This window comes from Anguilla anguilla, chromosome 9 (genome assembly GCF_013347855.1).
Source record: "Anguilla anguilla isolate fAngAng1 chromosome 9, fAngAng1.pri, whole genome shotgun sequence".
NCBI classification, from domain to species: Eukaryota; Metazoa; Chordata; class Actinopteri; order Anguilliformes; family Anguillidae; genus Anguilla; species Anguilla anguilla.
In genome coordinates, this window is record NC_049209.1 from 16,876,988 (window position 1) to 16,895,606 (window position 18,619).

At 46.6% G+C, this 18,619-nt stretch overlaps 1 protein-coding gene across 9 annotated transcripts in view; it reads right to left on the reverse strand.

The window, feature by feature from the left end:
* Positions 1-18,619, reverse strand: part of LOC118236665 (fibroblast growth factor 13) — a 109,515-nt gene that overhangs the window by 36,454 nt on the left and 54,442 nt on the right. For all 9 annotated transcript variants that reach the window (XM_035435217.1, XM_035435213.1, XM_035435211.1 and 6 more), the window contains one exon: positions 16,199-16,366. In XM_035435217.1, the coding sequence (XP_035291108.1) occupies positions 16,199-16,328 (130 nt within the window). In that variant the 5' untranslated portion in view covers positions 16,329-16,366. The remainder of the gene's footprint in view (positions 1-16,198; positions 16,367-18,619) is intronic.

Here is an 18,619-nt window from a genome sequence, read left to right on the forward strand (position 1 = left end):
CACAGCAGCCGAAGGGCAGAGCCTTCACAGGACTGGTTACGAACATGAAATATTAGAAACGGGGAGGGGTGGGGGGGGGGGGGGGGGGGTTGGGTAGCAACTGGATATGACGTCAGCCAGAGGGAATTTCATTAAGCTGGGAGGTTCTCCGGCCTTCATTAAGGCACGCGTGACGCAGACAGTTGGATCGGAAACTGAGTCAAACAGCTCCGCTGACCCATGGGGGGGGGGGCTAGTCCACATTTCTTACATACAGTATTTCTGTATGTATTCCATCTGACTGAAACAGGATGTCAGAGAGGATGTCAGAGAGAACACAGCTAAAGAACTAATTTGATGGAATACGGTTTCATATAACGATTCAAATCTCACGCGACCTGGCGGAGGGGGGCCTTCACATCTATAGAGAGACCGAAGATTGAGGAGGCAAGTGGAAACGTTTATAAATATTGAAATAGTTATGTCACAATTATTTCAGCCACGACTGGAGATGAATATTCAATGGGAACGGGTAACCGTGACGAACACGTTAGGAAATCATCGTTTTTCACGCGACAGGCGTGCCGACACTGAGTAATGAGTAACAACGCGTCGCCGTGCTCTGTGATTTGGATTGTGGCGAGCACGCTCCAGCGCGCGCTCACTCCTGCTTTCCAAAAGGCCGATTATCCGCACGGGCAATTTCCTTCAGGTGCATCATCCTCCATCACTCCTGGAGCATGCAGACTGGCACGTGTGTCCCCCCCCTCTGTTACCTCGGCCCGCCATTGCATCTGCTCCCTCTGCAGACCACCGGCCTAGCGGGACAGTCACGCATGCGCACCTGCCGCAGGGAGCACACTGCACTACATTCAGGCTTTTAGCAGGTTTTTTTAAATCCTGAGTGATTTACATAGATAGAGCTGGGTATTTACCTGAGTAAATCATTATAAATAGCTTGTCCAAGAAAGGCAGTTGTGGGGCAGTTCCACTAGTGAGGAAGCTGTGTCCCAATTGGAACTGTTCAACTGGGAATGTAACCTATTTACAAGCAGGATTACTGAGTTAGCTGGATACTTCTCCTGGGTAAAACCCAGCTCTTTTTACTTCAGTCCATGTTCCAGATTTGGGAGGGTTCCAAGTTTTGTTCAGCGCAGTAGCAAACTCAGTAAGCCTGTTTCTCGAAACGGGGCCTAGTTCTTTCACTAAATATGCCAGCACAGAATCCCACCACTGCCTTATAGATGAGCGCATTAGCAGACGCGCCACTTGGGAGGCCCACGGCAATTCAGTTGAACTGTAATGACACACATATAATACACACCAGCCTCTCCAACATGGGAAGACAGCAGACAGCAGAGATAATGATGTCAGTGTCTGTGCAGCCAATGGGACTGGAGGGAAAAGCCTGCAGGATGACAGCGACAGCCTTTCGCGATTTCTCCAAATTGGACCGCGCTGGGTGACCAGGCTCCTGTCGTGAGCCGAACGGCCGTCAAGCCGAGAGGGTTAAAAATAACGGAGAGCTGATCCACTTCCTGCGCCGCAAATAGTTTGGAATCGCGCGCCTGGCCTGATTAATGACGCCGTAAGTAACCGACAAGACGGTCAGGCGCGAACGCACTGCGGCGGGCCTTTTCGATTTAGCGCTCCGATAATGTATTTCCGACAGGAAGTATCAGATGTCCTCTTCCTGTTTTGCATCCCAGTGCATAAGCAGCCGGAGCAGATGATTCTTCCATATGGCCCAGCATGCCTGGAAGTCAGGGTGAAACCCAGAGCCGAAGCGGAGGATCTTCGGAGAGCTTTTTGACACCAGACGGTTGTAGGGTTTAAACCCGAAGCCTCGCCGCTGGAGCAGAATTGAAGGGCGGGTTGGGGCGGAGACACAGTGTTTCAGGGGCTTTGACTCTATGAGCAGCCACCTCAGGCCGCACAACAACGATACACCTCAAGCCTGCAAGTCACTCTGCCTCAGAAACAATTCCCACTGCCTAATGAAAAACTGGCTGAGAGCCTTTCTTATTGTTCATATAGTATTACAATATCAACGTTTCAATAATACTCCATTCAACTTCAAATAAACCCTAGGATCCTTTTCATCAGAAGACGTTCAGATTCCACAATGTGAAACTATTTCTTATAAGTAATGCGGAGGATGAAAGACGGGTATTAGGAAATGTGCTCTTACTCATCAAAATAAAAGCGCACATTAGTTCCTAGTTACAGGAAATCTATCTTTATTCCTAGGCTGTGCTGCAGCTTCATGGTTGCAGAAATTAATCAATTGATATTCATTTTCCCTCTCACTACAGTGATGGCGTGGGGACATGGGACTAGTGTGATGGGAGGTGTGTATGGGCCACAATTTAAGGGATTTAACTGAAAACCTCTGTAGCTGGAGTTGGTTCTGTTGGTTCTGTCTAGGTGAAGAATGATCTCTTGGGAGATCACATTTTTTGACATGCACATAATCATAACTAGGCTCAGAACATGCATACTGTACTAAAGTTAATCCTTCAGGTAACACTTTATAATACAGATTAACAGCTAAATACCCCCATAGCAGTTCCAAACAACAAAACAATAATTACGGAATGACAACTCTTGAGGAATGCATTCATTAGGAAAAAATCAAGATGCACAGTATTGTGAAACACTTCAAGGTGTAACGAAGACATTTTGCAGGCATAACGAGGGTTATATAACCCATTATAATGATGTCCTCCAGCTAACGATTTCCTTCTCATTCCAATTTAGCCAAAACAACCGGTCCTGTACGTTTCATCCATTGCCGCTGCGCCCGGAATACAAACGAGAGAAATCGATTCGAGGGTCGCAGCAGCTGTACTCATTTCACATCGCCGGCAGCTGGGGACAGAAGCGGGAGTCCACGGGGGGCCCCAGCGCTCGACGCTGCCGGGGGGGGGAGACACCGGCTCACAGGCCACCTGGCCCTCAAAGGGAGCGAAGCCCTCGACAGCTGCGAGTTCCTGGGCCCCGCCCCCGCGCTCTGGGGGTCACGCAGGGGTAACGCTTCAGACCAGCGCTCCGACGGAGCCTTCCGACTAACAAATCTTTCAAGATTGCTCAAGAGCGCATCAAATGCTTCCCATGAGCCCACAGGCATGTCCCAGTGGGGACAGAATGAATGTTGGGGATGGGTGGGGGGTGGGGGCGGTAGTCATTCTTCTTGGTTAAATTGCGAATTGCTGACACTTAAATTTATTATTTAAGTTTCAAAGAACGGAGCAAAACCCAGGCAGATATTCTGACCCTTCAAGGACACGGTTGTGAGGTCCTGATTTAAGGCCTAATACCTCACAAACCATATGTTTTTGAACACCAAAAAATTTGACAATATATGTACAGCCACAATGCCTTCTTGTAAACGAAGAAAGTCAACACCACAACAGTAAAAAGGCAAACAAAAAAAAAGCATAAGGACCCATACGACTATCTCCAATACAAATCATGCCCAATGCAGAACATGACAGTGGCCAATAAAACCAAGGAGGAAGTCAACATGATTTACAGACAGCTTAATTATATTCCTGAGAGAGACAAAAAGGGATGGACAGAAAAGCTAACGACGGTTGTTGGGATGAGGATGGAAGAGACCGCAGTCCATCAGAGATGTGGCAGGGGGATTGCGTGAAGCTTTGGGAAGCTCCTAACAGGCCTTGCTTTGGGAGCCCCAGCATTCAAGCGGGCCTGGGATCAGTAGTGTGAAATAAGGATGTCGTCCGTCCCCCCCTGCCCACCCCATCTCAAACACAGAGCGCTAAGCGTCTGCCGTTAGCCTCCCTGGCGCTTCTCCGTCAGTCTCAGCCGCCTCGCTCAGACCCGACGGCCCGTCTGCGCTCCCGCACTTTCATTCGCCGTCGAATCGTCTCCAGGACGATGCGGCGGTGATCCTCAAAGGAGCAGCCCACCTGTTCACGCCGCTTCTGGGAGTTCCAGTGCTGAGTGACGCGAGCTGGGGTTTGGGGGCGGGGGCGGCGGTTTTGGTGCAGAGCCTGAATAAATTGTTGCTGCCTCTCTTCTCCCCTCCCCTCCCCTCCCTTCTCCTCTCGACGTGACGAAAGAGAGACGGGGAGATCCGCGCTCGTCAGCGGCCGCCGTGCCAGCCCGCAGCTCATCTGATGCGGTTCTTTGTGAGGCGAGGATTCCCCGCGATTACCCAGCAGGCTTTGCTCGCGGAATGCGTGGGCAGGTCCAATCCCCTCCAGTGTTTATTTTCTTCCCCTCTCCTCTCTCACGGCGTTCTGCTTCTCTGGCTTATTTTTCGCGCTTATGTTTGCTTTCTGAGAAGTGGCTGGGACACGGGCCACAAGTCAGTCCTGTCACAGGAGGCCATGGCGACCTAAGACAGCCCAAATGACCTGCTCATCGCTATGTGTTCTTATGAGACACTTAGAGCCTGTAAGACGGCACAGCACTGTCAGAGGTAAACAGACATAAATAATAAAGCAATATAAATTGCTTCAATTCTAACTCATTTTATTTTGCTCTCATCAATAATTCAGAAGATTATTGGTTGTTGGCAGCATGACTGAAGAGAATTGGGAAAATTGTCTTCTTGGAGTCTCTTAGAGTCTTGGCTTTTGACTATAAAGCCACTCATGAAAAAATATGCTCTTTTCAACAACCAAGCAATGGAGATGGAAGACAATCTTCCTCCGAGCCGCCATTTTGAATTCAGTGACCTGTAAGTAGGTCTGTGGAGCCCACAGGGGAGGCAGCAGAGAGCCGTTTTGATGCGCTTCCCGGCAGTCAGCAGAAGGAAGCACGCAACGTTTGTCATGACATCTCATTTGGCCACTGCCTGGGCAACGATGCGATCCCTCGCTTGATCTTCACAGTCCTTTACTGATCTGATCTTCCCGCCCATGCCTCTCCATGCAACTACCTTTTGCCAGGCAATGAGGACACTGACTTCCCTGCAGGCAGAACTGTGATGCAGGGAGCAGGACTGGGCGATATACTGCAGCACTAATTATCAAATACAATAACGATCATCCTCACCATGTGGTGTACTGCTGTTGATAAAATAGCCAATCAGCAGCAAAGTCATACAGCTTCCCTCTGATCATGTGATGTGTTGTTTGTCAATCACATGGAAGCTGCAAGGCCTGGCTGTTGATTGGCTGCCTTGTAAACACCCAATAGATAACAGTGGTCACATTTTCCCCCATAGCGTTTCACACAGCCTCTGATCTTTGGATGTTTACTACCACATTAGAAAGAAAAGTGGTGATGATTGTTATTGCATTAGATAGTTATCATTGTGGTACATTACCCAACCCTAGCAGGGAAGCTGGAGGTTGTGGGTGTGTCTGTATGCTAACAATATGCTAACTAGTTAGAATGGCGACTCAGGAGTTCTCCATAGTTCTCCTCTAAAGTCACAGTGAAAATAAATAAATAAATAAACCAGTCCTTGAGTTCTTTCTGGTTCCAGGGATCATAGCTAATTGAAATCTGTCTATTTACAGAAGAGTTTCTGCAGCTCTTGCCTTCCTGCTTCAGTAAGAGATGCCAGAAGGTCAGCAGCCATTTTGTTTCCTTCAAGTCATAAAGGTTCTTCATGTGCTGCACAGTCTGTGCTGCGCTGGCTGTGGCGCCACTCGCGCCCGTGCATGGCCTGGTCACCTTGGCGCCCGCCGTACACCACGCCCGCCGCCTACCTTCACCCATCGCCGGGTGCTGAATGAGGTCAACTGCAAAAAGACTGCAGACAATATTGCTGGACAATTACAGACCCCCATGTGCAATGGAGGGAGCAGGGGGAACAGGCACTTATTTTCATTAGACATCCAATGCTACCAAACAATCAGATGCAGCTCGCAAGAGCCTTTAATCTGAAAGCTGGCAGCCACCAATAGGAACTGACAGAAGCCAACACTGATGAGAAAATAAGAAAGCAGGGGCTTTCTGTGCAGAGGCAAGGTGCGATAGGTATTGATTTCTGACTGCTTGTATTCAGCGCGAACGGTAAATCACGTGATGCTGGGCCAAGAGGCTGGGAGCGAGCTAAGGGTTAAAAACAAGGGCAGGTTTAGGTGACAGCCACCTGAAACAGGCAAGCCGGACCATCTGGAACGCTGCGCAAGTCCTGACGAGCAGGAAATGACCCTGTCCGCGAGACAATCCGACCGCTGGGGAAGTCCTGACGAGCAGGGAATGACCCTGTCCGCGAGACAATCCGACTGCTGGGGAAGTCCTGATGAGCAGGGAATGACCCTGTCCGTGAGACAATCCGACCGCTGGGGAAGTCCTGACGAGCAGGGAATGACCCTGTCCGCGAGACAATCCAAACGCTGGGGAAGTCCTGACGAGCAGGGAATGACCCTGTCCGCGAGACAATCCGGCTGCTGGGGAAGTCCTGACGAGCAGGGAATGACCCTGTCCGCGAGACAATCCGGCCGCTGGGGAAGTCCTGACGAGCAGGGAATGACCCTGTCCGCGAGACAATCCGGCCGCTGGGGAAGTCCTGACGAGCAGGGAATGACCCTGTCCGCGAGACAATCCGACCGCTGGGGAAGTCTGAACACGTCTAGGCCCAGGTCTCTATAGTAGGGGAGAGTAATGGGCACGATCATGGTGCTTATTGTGCATCGTGTTCATCTTATTGTACGTGGCTTGGGATAAAAGTGTCGGCCAAATAAATGTAAATGTAGATGTAACATGACCAAATTCACAGGGCCAGAATGCAGCAATTACAGGCCACTTGCTCAGCAGGCAAGTAATAACTAAAGATGACAACTTACAGTAGTACTGTACTAAGTGGTTTGAGCGGTTTGGAGAGAGATGAGAAAACAGTCCCAGGACAAAAAGCACAGACGAGAAAGGCCGGGAAACAGGTACACGGCCTTGACTAAAATTAGCAGGTGTTCTCGCCCTCTGCTGCCACATAGCTGGTGAGTGCTCACATGGCAGATTGAGTAATTGTTTGACTGTGCTTCAGAAATGGACCGAGGTACGGGGGGGGTGGGGGGGGGGGGGGGGGGGTTAGCGTGCTACTCCAGTGCCACTCTGTGAGCAGGCAGAGCACAGAAGCCTGCCTGCACGTTAAACCTGGGTGTGCGCGTTAAAGAATGTGTTCATTCTCACACGCTCGGGGGAACACTGATCAGCAGCTCACGTGACCAACATGCAGCCTTCAATGAAAAAGGGTAAGGTGAAAGATCATAGGGAGGAAGGGGAGGGGGTGGGGGATTAGCAGGCTGTTAGCCAGTTTTGGTTTCTGGTCTGGCACCCACAGGTTACATACACGTGCTGATGAGTGCCAAAGGCCTGATGGACACATACTAGCACGCGCACACGTACACACGCACACACGCACACACGCACGCGCACACGCACATGCACACACAGACACGTGTGCGTGTCTGCGTGTGCATAAAGGGATGCACATGGTCAGCGGCAATGCTTAGTTTCTATGTTTTGGCATTCCAATGATGCATATTTGGTACTAAGGGGCCTAATGTGTGCCAAGAAAACATTCCCCACACCATCACACCACCACCACCCTCCTGCTTTGTAGGATTCATGCCGTTTATGCCAAATATTTTTCCAGTCTTCAATCATCCAATTTTGATGATCACATGCCTACTGTAGCCTCATCTTCCTGTTCTCAGCCGACAGGAGTGGAACCCAGCATGGTTTTCTGCTGCTGCAGCCCATCTGTTTTAAGGTTTGTCACACTGTGCATTCAGAGATGCCGTTCGGCACGCCACTGTTGTAAACAACAGTTATTGAGCATTTGTGGCCTTTCTGTTAGCTTGAATGAGTCAACACATTTTCCGCTGGCCTCGCTCATCTCTTTCACCCACAGAACTGCCATTCACTGGATGTTTTTCTTTTTGCACTGTTCTCTGTAAACTCTAAGGGAGTGCAGTGCGTGAGAATCCCAGTAGGGAAGCTGTTTCTGATATGCTCTTCCCACCACGCCTGACACCAACAATCGTACTACGGTCAAAGTCGCTTAGATCGTGCTCAGATGACTAATTCCAATGTTTAGTCAAACAACTGAACCTCTTCACCATGCCTGCATGCTTTGTTACCCGAGTTGAAGCCACATGATTCATTGTTTGCGTTAACAAGCAGGTGTACCTAAAGTGGTCACTGAGTGTGTATGTATGTACATATATAAATATATACACGCATACACACACATACTACAAAGAGCACCAACGGTAATAATGGTTAGTGATCAATGACTGGTTACAGGAAACAGTGCAATTGATTTGTGAAGAGGATAAAGGGATCCCTGCGTATGCACTGATCGGCAAACTCTGAGAGATGTGCACACCTTACGTGCAGTACGGAGTTCTGGTGGCGAATCTGGATCCACAGGAAATCCTGCACTCCTATCAGGATCCAGAGAAGCTAATGGGACAATTGGGCGTGCCTGTGAATAACAGACTGCCCGTCATTCGCAGAGCGTGGGGGCCTTACGTAAATCCTGCCTGTCCCGTTTATTTTTCACTGCTCGTTAAACCGTCACTGCCACCATGCAGCTCGAGTCCTCTGCGTCAAGTGGCACTCCAAACAACATCCAAAGAACAACAGGTTTTTAAGCCATGAGACGTGTACTATCCATAAAAGTTTGTCAATTCATATAATTGAAAGAAGAAAAAAAAGACTAGGCTGTGTTGTATTTCTCTGTCTGCTGTCAAAGAGTTAAGATGGTTAACTCCAAAAATGTTATCATTAGAGCCTGTAAGCAAACACTACACTACACTCACAAATACTGCCGTTAGCCTGCTGGTAAACGCTGTATACTACACTCACAAATACTGCCATTAGCCTGCTGGCAAACACTGTATGCTACACTCACAAATACTGCCATTAGCCTGAAAGCAAACACTGTATGCTACACTCACAAATACTGCCATTAGCCTGAAAGCAAACACTGTATGCTACACTCACAAATACTGCCATTAGCCTGCTGGCAAACACTGTATGCTACACTCACAAATACTGCCATTAGCCTGAAAGCAAACACTGTATGCTACACTCACAAATACTGCCATTAGCCTGAAGGCAAACCGTGTATGCTACACACTCAAATGCTGCCGTTATGCATTCCAGCATGTAGGCGCTCCCCTCCCTTCACTCGCACTGTCCTTGGAATGTTAGCTTTGTTCAAATTAAGGTTGTGGGAGTTAATTAGAGGCTGTTTCTGGATAATTCCCACTGACCTTGGTGACAAAGAGCACAATGGTGAGCGCATTAGTCTGGGCCCCATATTTCAATGAGGTAGGTGTCTGACAAGAAGCACAGGCAAAGGACATTTTGGCTCTTCTCTGTGGGCCGTTTTCGGTCGGTGATGTAATTTCCCTACAGTATCTGACCTTACTCCATCCCCATGCTCACATGAAAGGTTGCGAGCTGGGTGAGCATTTTAAAATATTCCGATGAGCTTGTTCTAAGAAAACTTTGTATATTCACCGTGGTGTGCAATGACTGGATTTGGAAACCTTTAAGACCATATGTAATATCCCCAGCACAAGGCCACCAGTGTTCTTGCCTTCTGCTTCCCTCCTTTCAAAAGGGGCTGACCCAGCATTTCTCGAGGTTAGCATTTCCTGTCGGCCTTCTGCTGCGTACAGATCGCATGTAAACAAATCAAGTTTCCTGTAAAATTAATGACACTAGACATATGTAAACTTCAGCAAGCCCAGTAAAAATGGTTACTTGCATGCGATTTCAGTCAAAATAAATCCTTGATTGGTTCTTGGAAAGAAGGGACAATTACAAACAAATACAGTGTCCTGCAAACCTAATGATTTTGTGTTTGAGACTGGCTTAGAACACACAACACTGTTCCACCACATTAGTTGCTCCCTGCAACTCCTAGCTGTGTAGATGTTCAAAAGCACACGCATGCATGCACGCACACACACACACACACACGCACACAGGTCAGCACTGTACTGCTAGCCTCCGTGGGCTGAGCACTTGCCACAGCGTGACCGATTGGTGTAATATAGGCCATAGTAGAGTTAGCACAGACAAGAGGAGCGCTGCATCCCTATGAGGCTGCAGCTTCCTGGGGGTATTCTGGGAATCTGGACAGAAACCATGCATTTCCACACACACTGCTAACTGGCGCTATCAAAGCTGACCTGGACCACAGCCTACGAGGCATGGCAGGACGTCAAAGTGGGAAAAGAATGGCAAACTGTCCCCATTGTCAGCCCTGCTTGGTGGACCAGCCCCTTTGGAGAGCACAGGCGATATTCCCTTCAAAAGAGACTGCTTCCGGCTCTTTGGCAAGAACTGTATCTCTATTCCGCTTACTGCAACAGGCGCTAGCGTGTCAATAGATGGCTAGACTGCAGTGGTAACGGTGGCTACCTGGTGGCAAACATCCGGTACCCACCCGGAGTACAAAAAGCATCGCCCCGGAGTGCAGACTACACTGAGAGTGTCGGTTGCAAACCGCAGGGTGTTTGAGGTGCACCGATCTTCTGAACACCATGTTACGGCTCATTTCCTCTTCTCTAAAACCTGTCCAGCACCCATTTACCAGGTTTCACTAACTTATACCCTTAAAGTCCAATGCCCAGAAATCTGATGCTGGCTTCTAAAAATAACATTGTCTTAAATTGTAGCTTTTATTGGTCATTGATTCAAAGTGCAGCGCTATAACCCATATTACCGCTGTAAAGCTTGGACTCGTCACACTTTGACGCAGAGAACCCTGTGTTGATTGGTAAAACCGATAGAGATGACAAAAGAAATAACAAGGTAGACCGCCCTCCTAAAGGTGGGCTGAAACTGGCACCCCAGGTTGATGATTACGATATTTCACAATACAAAAAATATCTGCAACAAGACAAATGGCTGCTAATCCTTCACTATTTGAATTTATGTAAAATAAAATCCCCCCCCCCCGTGCCAAAGCAAATGAATGCACTCTTAGTACATAGGGTAGAAAAATAAATTCACAGAATTATTTTCCATTGAGCCGATTGTCTTTCAAGAGCACCTGAAAACAACCATTTCTGTATAATGTGAAAACTGCAGTGAAAAATGATCTCAACCAGACATTCCACCACTGAGAAAATCACCTGAAAACTCCTACCTGGAAAAATCAACCCTCTCTATGCTCTATCCATTGTGACCCCAGCCCTTGCTGGAGGCTCTGTTATATGTTGCAGTCATCTGACAGTCTCATATTCCTCAAGCTCATTTCCACAGCTTTCAAAATTAGTTTATGGCTTCCTTCAAGCTGAAATAATCGCTGATATATTCTATTGCATAACCAGCACCTTGCAGGAGGAGGGTTTTGCAGAACTCATGAGGGACAGCTTTGTGCATCATCTATTGTTTATACGGGCTTTTGCTCACTGGCATATGCTCGCAAAAGCCAAATCACGCCAAGCAAACATAGTTACAGTGAAAGTGACTGTCACTCCGGACTGGAGAGCTCTGACTAGTATGAACCAGCAGCATGCAACGAAAAAAGATTTTTGATGGCTATAGCCATGAATATATAGCTTTTAAGCTTTCAAAATATAAATTATTAGAGGCACAATATTTATTTTTTCGTGTAATCAAATTAAATTTCTTTTGCACCCAGAATCTTCGTGTCAGGAGCAAATTACTTTGATGACCTAGTGGCCTGACCTTTGACCCTTTTATGTTAAATGGCTGAGATGACGTACGCCGGCAGCAAATCCATTACATCAAGGTCAACCGGGGCGTCTCTGCTTATCACATCATTGAGTGCAGATTTACGGCGTGACGACAACGCAGAACTACTTCATCTGCTCACTCCCTCCGCCTCGTCAAATTACAGCGAGCGCCCACCAGTTCTACCTGTCCGCCTCAGATTCATTTTAAGCCTTCTAGGAAACATCAATGAATGCCTTAAAATGAACTCTAAGGAATGCATATCAAGCACATAAGCGAACTGCCCTTGGGACAGATTTGGGAATGCCCCCTTATGCAGATTTAAGAATGCCCGTTATGCCAAGCAAACACTATGCCTGAGTTTCTGGCACCTCACAGATCCTGTGGGCATTCGGTAAACACCACAAACAGGTGACAAACCAGCAAAGGGAATTGCATGAGCCATAAGAGTGGAAGAGCAGGAAGAGCCACTGAGGGTGCACTCTGGAACACTGCCATATGGACAGACCTGTAGTCATGGCACAGCACTGGGCTTAATTACAGATTGTTTTAAGGAATTTATGGCGACATCTGCAGATGCTAGTGAAAGCGATGCATAAAAAAAATAAGAGGTGGTTAAAGCTGAAGGTGGCTGGGAAATATTGTAGCCACTTTAATAAGGAAAGGGCCAATAGCAGGTCCACTTCCTGACTGGAGAGCGTGTGCCGTCTGCATGTATATAAAGCACACACGTAAATCTGTACTTGCAGGACCTTCGGTTCATACATGTGGCATGTGACCTTGCGGACTCTACGGGAAGCACCTTGCTGCATTCCAAGCGAATTCTGGATGAGACGCATTCGCAGATGAGCTCCAGGAGGTGTGACACATCAGCGCCTCCTGCAACCGCGAAGCCATGAAGAAGAGGGAGAGAGAGAAGCGGAAGAGGCGATCCCTAAACCGCACGCTCCCGAGCCATGATTAGCAGTGTCTGCAGCTCTCTCTCTCTTTCCACGCTCACTGTGAAGCGCAGCCTTGCGTCCTCAGCACAGGGACTAACTGATGCCAGACACGCTTTTATGACTGTGTCAGCGGCTGTCTCGCCACTCAGAGTACGGCAGCATCGAGCGAACGTTTCTGAACTGAGCATCAAGGAGGAGGCGGAAGGAGGAGAGGAATCAGCATTCCGGGGTGATTTGATTTGGGAGAAGGCCCCACGACTCCTGAGTGACGAGCAGTCTGACACGATCACAGCGTTCCTGAAAGATGTAACAGGCACAGACATGGGAAAGATGTGTTCAGAAGGTGTTATGTGCTGTGGAGCACCCGCTGACACTGTGCCAGCCTGCAAAATGTTAATAAATATGCTACGTAATGACTTCATTCCATCGTTAGTAAGTACAGTCATGTGAAAGTGGAGCAGTGAAATGGAATCCGTAGTTCTCTCTCTCTCTGAAAAACGCTCTCTCCCACACACTCACTCTCTTCTGCCTGCCTCTTACTCACTAACTCCTTCCTCACTCCCAAGAATTTAGAAACTATGCAGAGGGCTTGCTCCTTCTAGGAAAAAATCTGAAAACATGATTGTTGAGTGAGAGCAAGCCAAGGTGGACAGACTGAGGGAAGTTCTTTTCAACATTTTCCACATTCTGACACACTGCTGAATCACTAATTCACTGTCAGTTCCCCACACATTCATGAGGCCCTTACATATGATAAGTCCCTGGAAACAGTAAATTATTTTATTTTGTTGTATTTTTTTAATTATTTAAAGGTGCATTATAGCCAGAAAATCACTTTTGTTTGTAATCAGGCTCAAAAAATCAAAATATTACTTAAGTCAAAGCACACATTAAAAAAGGAAGGCTCAGGCAGAATACAGTAGTTTACAATTGCATCTCATCCAAAACAATTGATTTATTTGAATATTTACCTTATTCTACAACAGTGGTCCACAGTCCTGGTCCTGGAGAACCACAGAGACTTCAGCAACTGATTCAGACCCAAGAATCCAGGTGAACTGCTTTAACTGATCAATTACTGTGCTACTCAAATGCTGTGTAACAAAAGCCAGGACCCTGTGGTTCTCCAGGAACAGGGTGGAGAACCACACTTATACATGAAAGGGCTAGGAGATTAAACAGGAATGAAAGACACAAATTGTGGTCTAAGAATTCTGGTGTAAAAATGTACATGCATTCACTATAGTATTTAATGCGTCCATACAATGACTTAAAAATCAAGAAGTGTATTATTATTATTATTCTACCTCATTCATGTAGCATTCTCTGTGCCATCACGATGTATGTATAAGCTACTGCACTCTATGGAAAAGAGTGTTTACAGGAGAAGAGCACCCAGCCCACCAGCCCAAAGCATTCTGGGAGAATAGTCAGAACTATAGACTGCTCAGAACCAAAGCAGCTCCAGGTAACGGCGTCAATATGACACAAAGAAGAAGCGCACCGTGCCTGAAAGAGCCCTCCGCTGCACCTGCTGTGAAGCATCGGCAGAACCAGCGCCCGTAAGCGCGCGTACCTCCACCGAGCCATTCAATCAGCGGGGCTCGTGCAAGGAGATCAGACGAGAGAGCCAGAGGCAGCAGGGAAAAGGCTTACTTTCCAGCCTAATCTTTGCCTCTTCCATCTGGAGATGATACACCTCCACTCGACACTTCCCCAGGCACCTCATCACATGTTTATTTTGCTCTGGGATTGCGGGGCGTTGGTTTTTTTGAGAACGCAACAGGATGACGCGGTGAGCCCTGTGATCCTCAATAATGCTACCAGAACAAGGCTGAAGGCCACTTTGCAAGAGGTCCCTCAGACCAGGACGTGGAGTGACACTTTCTGAAGCACATAACAACGTGCAGTTTGCAAGATGGGTCCCACAAAAACCTCACCTTGGTGCCTTTCAGTATCACAAAGAATTAGGATGTATGCGACACTTAATGCGCTCAAACAAACCTGACCCTATAATTGGATGTTGAACTGGCAGTGATTTAGTCGAGGCCGTACTTTGACTAACACACCTGCAGTGACACTAATCTATTTCTCGGGGGATGGCACTCCGAAAATGTTTTACGGCCTCGGGGTGAAGCCGGATGAGAAATTGGGAGCGTGGCGCACGATCGTTCATTTTACCAACCTGTCGTCTGGTCTGAAAGGGGAAAAAAATAGCTTCACATTACAGAAACGTAGAGCTTTATGAGTGTCCAAACCATGAAGGAAATGCATTGAACAAGACATCTTCCCTAAAGTGGCCATGCAGGTTTACAGAGAATGCTTGCTGTGTGTACCGCAAGGGAACGCAAGTCCAGCCGGACCAGTGCATTGACAAAGGGTTTAAAAAATAAAAAAAAGAGTCTGCCTGCAGCAAGCAAAGGAGCACAGTTATAACTGAGCCAGGCATTGGGTGCATAAGCTGGGGGGAGGAATGGAAGGAGAAGGAGAAGACAGGGTCAAAGGGCAAAGGGAAAGGAAGGAGAAAGACTAACCAGAGCTGCTGGGGGGAGGTCATGCAAGAACAGACCAATTAGCTTCATCAATAAACACCCCACATAACACACCCAAGATCAACATACAGTGCACTCCTCAACGTTTGGGACAAAGACATTTTTTTTTTCTTAATTTGGCTCTGTACTCCAGAATTTTAGATTTATAATGAAACAATTCAATTCAATTCAATTCAATTCAAACAATCCCACCAAACAAACAGGAGCTGAAGATGGCTGCAGTACAGACCCGGCAGAGCATCACCAGAGAAGATATTCAGCACCAGGTGATGTCTGCGGGTCACAGACTTCAAGCAGTCAAGCAAAGGATAAGCGACAAGATACTAAGCATGACTATTTTCATTTACATGACATTGATATATCCCAAACATTATGGTGCCCTGAAATGGGGGGCTATGTATAGCAAGGGCTGTAATTTCTACATGGTGAAACCAAAGAGTATAAAAATGCCTTTTAAAAATATCTTAAAACGGGCATGTTTTTCACATGTGAATTGTTTTATTACAAATATAGAACTGTGGAGTACAGAGCCAAGTCAAGAAAAAATATGTCTTTGTCCAAAACATTATGGAGCTCACTTAATTTGTCTTCTTATTTGCCAGTTCTCTCTCAGCCAGGTAGGGTTTGCCATCAACATCATCAATACTAATATTATCATCATTATCATCGCTATGGCAACAAAGCACAGGAGATGGAGCAGGATGGAAGGCAGAGGGTGGAGTTACAGCAGGTTTTTGGTGATATCAGTCAAATTAGGAATTCAGAGACTTAAAATAAGTCTCTATTTTAATGCTGATGTCAAGAGCAGCATCATCGTCAGGACACAGCCAGGACACAGTGTAATGGTCATGATGCAGTCCCTATGGAGACCATACTGCACAGTGCAGGATAAAACATCCTCAGGGCAGAGCAAGGGACGTTACCCCCTAGGCATTCTCCAGGCAGACACACAAGCAGACACGTCTTCTGCAACGCCTTCCAAATTAGAACAGAACGAAAAGCCGAACAGAAAGAAAACTGGGCTCATTCAGGAAACAAACAAACGGAAGACGGGCATAAATCTGTTTGCGGACAAACCTTCCGGCTCCGCATGCTCTTTGAGGACGACTTGCTTCAGGGGGCAGCAGAAGATTTCGTGGCACTTAGCGCGAAAGGGCGACTCTTTTTTTCTTATATCCACGGAATGGATGGAATCCTGCCGCAACATAATGTACTCCTGGGTGCCTGGGGCATCGTCATCCTGGACTGTGATCACACCATAACAAAACGAACGGAGGTTAGACAGTGCCCCGCAACCAACAGACAGGTACAGGAAAAAGAAAAGAATAAAAAACATCATCAGCAACATCGATTCAGCAAGAACAGAACATGGCAGCTTGCTGCAAAAGGAAACAAACAAGAAATCAAGTTCAAACAAAAACAATGAGCATGCCAATTTGAAATAAAACATGGCTAAACAAGTGAGAGAAAAAAAAAGAGGGGAGGGGGGTGGAAGGCGCAGATCTGTCAGTAATACTTAATAAAAATAAATGTACAGTACGGTCTACAGAGCAATACATCCAGAGGACTGAGGTGGCCTGGGCTTGCATATTACACAGTAAAGCCAGGGCACAATCTGTATCACTAAAAAACTTTAGTCACAGAGTCAAAGATCTGTTTATATCTTTCAGGTGTCGCATTTTCATATAAAGAATAACATGAGAATAAACGAGAATATACTTTCCATTAATGCAGCAAACATGCAGTTAAGTTATGTATGGACACATGCAGCAAACAGCTGTGGTGTGAGGTAAAGAAGGATCAGAGGTGCTCATGTACAGATGACAAAGCCACCAATCACAAGACCTTTCTGATGCACTTGCAATGAGCACGCACAAACCCCTACCAAAGGTACCTTCCAGTACACCAAGAACCAATCAGCCCACTTATACAAGATGATATTTATAGATACAGAGCTGCCATCTCTTTCTTTAAAAATATCCTATTTTTATAGGCTTTCAGGCTTTTACTCCTGTCAGGTAGCTCTTTTACTTCTTTCTTTTGAAGATACAAGATAAAAAAGGAACAGGAGAATAGTGGTAAAAATAGATCTGTCAACAGGGCCCTCGTTCATCAGCCAATTATAACTTGCAGTGTCTTCCCAGCAATAACCCCGCCATGACAGTGTTGGGCTTCAACAATTCACGCACGTACACTTCCTGTTCACCACTCACATACACTTCCTGCTTCACCACTGAATTCACAAACACTTCCTGCTTCACCACTGCATTCACAAACACTTCCTGCTTCACCACTGCATTCACAAACACTTCCTGCTTCACCACTGCATTCACAAACACTTCCTGCTTCACCACTGCATTCACAAACACTTCCTGCTTCACCACTGCATTCACAAACACTTCCTGCTTCACCACTCACATGGCTGAATCCAAATGTCCGCGCTCCAGACTAGCGGACTTGGCCCTTGCGGTCTTATATACAGTGATGTTGACTGAAGTGCTCAGCTTCATTAGGTCGAGTCTGCAAGGGCGCAGGACTATGAGGGTAAGTACACTAACGAGACGTGACTTTAGACCTTGCTTGTTGTCATGGAACCACTTATAAATTTAAAATAAGAAATAAATAAATCACTGTCTGCAAGAAGTACACATTTAGGCTATATGAATAGTGTATTACTCACATTGGAAAACCTTTGGCTGGTTTCCACCATGCCTTTATTATTATTTCTTTTATATTGGACATATTTATATCTGTACAGCTATGAATTTTGGGTAATCCCCCTAGCAATGTCTGGTGAAGTCTGAACACAAGCAGACTCAGAAGTCTGAATGAAAGTCCGCTTGAGCCCCCTTGCAGGCTTCATGAATTGTAGAATTGAGCAGCTTTACATTACATTACATTACATTTATTTGGCAGACGCTTTTATCCAAAGCAACGTACAAAAAGTGCATTTCATGGTCATAGACAACTGCTAAACACAGGTTCAGTAAGGTACAATACTTATTTTGTACAGCTATTTCTAGCCACTTTAGCCACTCTGGACCTCATGGTAACACGCCAGTTAAGTCCAACAGTCTGCAAGTGCAGGGATGACTGGATATTTAGATTAGTCGTTACACTTCCTGCTTCAACACTCAAATACAGTTCTGCTTCAACCCTGCAATGACATACACTTCCTGCTTCAACACTTTGCACCTACATGCCTGTCCTAGGCCAATTTAATTCAGAAAAGAGGAGCAACATGGAATTGGCAACTATGCGGTACATTTAATATCATATCATATTAAAATAGAAAAGTTTATAGCAGAACAGTTTCCAAGTAAGCAGAGTATAATTGGACAAAGGATTACCTCTATGTTAAGTCTGCTCTGAATATATCACAGTTTCACAAAGTCAACTGTGCTCAATTCTACAAATGCTATATGTCCAAGAAAAGATAAAGGAAATTTTTCACTTGTGACACTTTCACTTGACTCAGAAACCTCTGCCAATCCAGTG